General features: G+C 39.5%; 1 protein-coding gene across 3 annotated transcripts in view; it reads right to left on the bottom strand.

The window, feature by feature from the left end:
- The window catches only part of gtf2h2 (general transcription factor IIH, polypeptide 2), a 32,930-nt gene that overhangs the window by 11,522 nt on the left and 16,449 nt on the right, over window positions 1-4,959 (bottom strand). For all 3 annotated transcript variants that reach the window (XR_002166383.1, XM_019855844.1, XM_019855916.1), the window contains exons 7-9: window positions 4,126-4,180; window positions 2,479-2,584; window positions 914-1,004 (exon numbers count right to left, since the gene is read on the bottom strand). Coding sequence is in view for 2 of the 3 variants with exons in the window: in XM_019855844.1 (XP_019711403.1) it covers window positions 914-1,004; window positions 2,479-2,584; window positions 4,126-4,180 (252 nt within the window). In the remaining variant the exon portion in view is untranslated. The remainder of the gene's footprint in view (window positions 1-913; window positions 1,005-2,478; window positions 2,585-4,125; window positions 4,181-4,959) is intronic.

The raw sequence follows: 4,959 nt of genomic DNA, 5'->3' as shown, positions 1-4,959 counted from the left end.
AAACTGTGGTGTTTTCGAAATATAATAATAAACACAAGGAGCGTCTAATCTGGTCGCAACACTCTTATCGCTCTGGTAATGTTTAATGCCTTCAAAATACGATACAACGCAAATTCCAAGTGCATGAAAATGACGACTCACCACAGCCCCGAGCTTGATTTTCTGCAATCAGACAGTCCCATCTCGGGGTAATAGGAGACAATGACACCTCAAGTGTGTGGTTTATGTCCAGTCTACTTCGTAATTTTGTTTTAGTCGCCGTTGCTGCAGAAACTCCCCACTTCACACAGGTAGGATGTCGGAAATAGCAACAGTGCTATTGTGGCGATCTCAGAGTATTCAGCCATAACTTTGATCCAGTTGTTTCGAACGTACTTTTAAGGCCGCTGTCATTTGTGATCTCCAAGCAGCATTTTTACTCATTTTGCGGGCTTTAGTGTTTTGTTTTTAAGCGTCATTGGTCACGTGACCGAGAAGTGTGGCTTGACGTGAGTCAAGCGTGACACAGACGGATGTAAAAGAGAATCCGGTAATTTTTCAAAATAAAACATCTTTCGTGTTCCGAAATAAATAAAACAGAAATAAGGCAAATTCTTTCTGTGCGGCCCGGTACCAAATGCCCTGCGGACCGGTACCGGTCTGCGGACCGGCGGTTGGGGACCCCTGATCTAGTGGATGCAACCACAGCCTCTATTGTATCTTCTATTCTATGCAACTTTAATGCAGTGCACCCTATATATGAAAACTGTTTTAAAATAGGTCATTCATTGAAGGTGCACCTTATTATCACGAGTGCCTGATAGTGCAGAAAACATGGTACAAGTTGATGAAGAACTAAAGTGCTCATCAGCTGGGAATAACTGAGAACACTTAAAGAGCAAAGTGTCGAGGCAAGTGTACAGTATGATCTCACCTGAATCATCTCATAGATGTTGGCTGGGTCGCACGTGGTGAGGCTACTGAGGATGATCAAAATCTCCCGACTTGTGTGTCCAGGCATGTGTCTTCATAAAAAAATAAAAATTAAAAAAAAAAGTGCTAATTTATAAATTACATCACAAGATCTCATTCTCTTTCACACACACACACACACACACACACACACACACACACACACACACAGACACACATCAGGGATGAGAGTGGCTAGTGATGAAAAGAGCGGAAGGGGGCGTGGCCTGGACGGGGGGCGTGGCCGGGACGGGCCACTTACAAAAGTGGCACTAAACATGCTGAAGATGAAGTGTATTCAATTTACACACGATTTGAAACTTTAACAGAAAAAAAATCACAAGATTGTTTACTATTCTTTCAAGTAAAAATTTGTGCAATTTGCTTATGCATTCCTGGTGAGCACCAACATGTAACTTCAAATTTGCTGCTCAAAATAAAAACTAAAAAAGGAAACACATTACCTGCCATATTTAAGATTTGTTCATTACTTGTATTCATAAAATGTTGTGTAAATGTGATAAAAAAGCTGTTGATTCTTACCTCATACAGTGATAGTGAAGTCCCACACTGTTTACTATATATGGGTTATGAATGTATTTTATTATATAAAGTGGATGTCTATTTACAGTATATACAACAATATACAGTTTCGTGAGGTAAAATACTTTATTTTCTCTTCATTTTAAGCTTTTTAGCAAGCGCTAAAAGCGTATTGGTCCTCTCCGTCTTTTTCCACTCTCTTTTTAGCCAACTCCTCTCGTTTTTACACATGCTCCAGGCTGTCGAAAAGCGCTTGAGATCAAGTAGTTACTTTTCAGTAGAAATGTCTGTTTTCGGTGTTTCACCGAGGTTGCGTGACTCTGTAAAGCTTTCCATCCTCTCGATCCGTATAGAATGACATCGTCACACACTGTACACAGAGCTTTACCGGCGACATCGAGCTTTTTCACAAAACTCGACACAAGCACGATGGTTCCTCTTTACTGTTTCCTACTGGGGACACCGTCAGCTTTCTATCCAACCAGTCCCATCGAAACGTGTTTTTCAGATCCGCATCTATCTGACGCACTTTAGCTTTGTCGCGAGTCTCGATAACATTCGGCATTCGCAAGAAAGGGGTTTAGGAAGGCGAACACGGATTGGTTGTGATTTGCATTTGCCGATATAGCAACCAATCACAACAAGTAAGACATTGGTTTGAGCCCATATAGGAAGTAACGACAAACTAACGCTTCGCGATAAAAGACGGGATTCAAAATGGATGCTTGCAAACGTTACTTGTAAACATTACGAGCCCCGAATCTGCCGAAGACAAGTCCGGACCCCCCCCAGAATTTTTTTACGGATTTGGAACAAGATAAAATAGGTCCATTTTGACTGGAAAAAAGCAGAATTCCGCCAAAAAGCGGAAAAATCTCATCCCTGAAACATGCACGCGCACGCTCACACACACACACACACACACACACACACACACACACACACACACACACACACACACACACACACAGTTACTCAACCTACTTCAGGGTCTCTAAGGCCAGGTTTAGGGAATTGTACAGGGATGGCTCTCCAAGACACACAGTGTCCACTGCATTCTTCAAAACAGCAATATGCTTCTTTGGGTTCCCTGTTTGTTGATCAAATATATAAATTATGGCAAGTCAGTTGTCCATTCACATCAAGATCTGTTTTGGCTTGAGAACATAAATGAAAGTAATGAACAGTTTTACCCAAAATTAAGCAGACCATTTGCACACAGGGTAACAATTTTTCCCTTTTAGTCATGTCCAAAAATTTATTTGTTTGGATAAACGTAGAGGGGAAAAAATATAATCTGACATTTATCCCAAAACTCCAAAAGTGGAGTGCGAAAAATTTAATGCCACCTTTTGATTGTAGAAATACTTCTTGTATGCGATTCAGTCTAAATTTTACCCAACCTTTGTGTTTGTGAGTCAGTTGCAAAAAACAGAGTATTGGGAAAAGTTAAAAAAAAAATCCCAATCAAAGGATGTACGTAGAATCTAAATGTGTTAGATATACAAAGAAAAAGCGTACACAGAATCAACTTCAGGAATGTCGGTTGGAGAAAAAAAAAAAAAACGTGTTTCGTTTTCATACTTTTAATTACATGCTGAAATGAAATAATTTTCAAGGTGGCGCCTCTGAGATAGCAGCCTGTTACGAGCGCTCCGTTCACCATCTTTTTGGATTGTACTTTTCCACCCTTTTAGGTTGTTTAGTGTACATTGTGCAGACCCTGTTGTGGACTGTTTTGGACCGTGGTATTTGTTGGGGTTCGATTTTATTTGTGTGTGGACACTGATCATGTTAATGATTTCTCACAATAATTAACACACAGATAAACATCACATGCAACACTATTCCCATAAATCTTGACCATTATTTACCTTTTCAAATGATCAATCTACAACACTGGTGTCAAAGTAAAGGCCCGGGGGCCAGATCTGGCCTGCCACATCATTTTATGTGGCCCGCGAAAGCAATTCAAGCATGTCAACTTCCATGATGCTTGCTAAAGTCTGAATCAAAATTTAAAATTGTCTTATAGAATGTAATAATTACAATTTTTGAAGAATCCATTATTCTTGACTTCTGATGTTAAAACTGGTTATCCATCTATTTGTTGTTCGCTGTGTATGTAATATGTGGAGGTGGTCAAACATTTACATGGTTTCACAAAATTCACAGTCATAACGGCCCTCCAAGGGAAACCGTAACTACAGTACAATGTGGCCCGCGACAAAACTGAGTTTCACACCCCTGTTCTACACCATTCCTAGAAACTCACAATGTCCCATCACTGGTGAGTGATGTTTAGAACGGCCTACTCATGTAGTCTTTGGGGGTTATAAGGTGCCCGCAGGCACCATGTTGGTCACTCCTGATTTACTGGGTGTACGATAGCGAAAGCAGGTGGATCACTTTTGGATCACTAATGCCATGTAACGGGTAGATGCTCTCTCAGTTTTTAAAACTGCATGAATAATGAAATATTAAATTCAAGCAATTTTTGTTTTTCATTTGAAATTCATAATTTTAAAAAAGCCAGGATTTTTTTCATTTTTACTTTTTTTTTTTTAATCCCCAAATGTTCATCAAATGAACAAATTACACCCGGCGTCTTTGCACACATGCTGGCCTTACCTGATAGGTCAGTGAGCTTCTCGGCTCTTTTATTCTTTGTAATGATAATTCCCACCTGGAAATAACACATAAATAATAACACACATATTGGTGGGTAGGGCTTAAACAGTTTACCGCAAACAGAAAAGTTATACCTTGCCATGAAAAATATTTCAAAAAAGAATTAGGAATCGCAGCGATACCACTCTTCAACTGTTTCCAAAGCGGACAGTGGCATTTTTGTGTGCGTGCAATATGGTGAAATAAAATGCTAAGAAAACAAAAGGATCCAAACTGTCATGCTCCACTGGACCTTCCGCTCCACGTGGAAAACAAAGTAGTAAGCAGTGTCATCTGGAAATAATTAGTCTTGCTGACAACCAGGACAAGCAAGGAGTAAGAACTTTACTTTGGTTATACCCTAACCGTTAGAGGAAACATCTAACAGGGCTAATCACCATTTTTTCTTTTTCTCTGCTGATTTATCAAAAACCACAGCAGCGAGCAGCCTTGGCCATGTTGGGGTACTGGTACATTGGAAATGGAATTTCTGTTAAATGAAGTACAGTACATCACATTGAAAACTAGTTTGATCAAATTTGACTACGATAAAAGGCCAAAAATTAGGCAACATTTGGAAGGAAATATGAAATGGCCGACTTCCTGTTAAGTTTAGAATAGTGCTCCAGAGATTTTGGTAGGTCTTGGGCTTTTACGTGTGCCTTTAACTTTTAGTAAAACTTTGGGGAAACGTTCAAGCGGTGCTGTTTTGTTAAAAACATGTAGAAGGCACGACTAAGCCTTTAAAAAAAAAAAAAAAAAAAAAACGAACAATAAAAAAAAACCTATTTTTGC

This window comes from Hippocampus comes, unplaced genomic scaffold (assembly GCF_001891065.2).
Source record: "Hippocampus comes isolate QL1 unplaced genomic scaffold, H_comes_QL1_v1.1 scaffold179, whole genome shotgun sequence".
NCBI classification, from domain to species: Eukaryota; Metazoa; Chordata; class Actinopteri; order Syngnathiformes; family Syngnathidae; genus Hippocampus; species Hippocampus comes.
The sequence above is the reverse complement of the archived record's forward strand: the minus strand, read 5'-3'. Positions and strand labels throughout refer to the sequence as shown.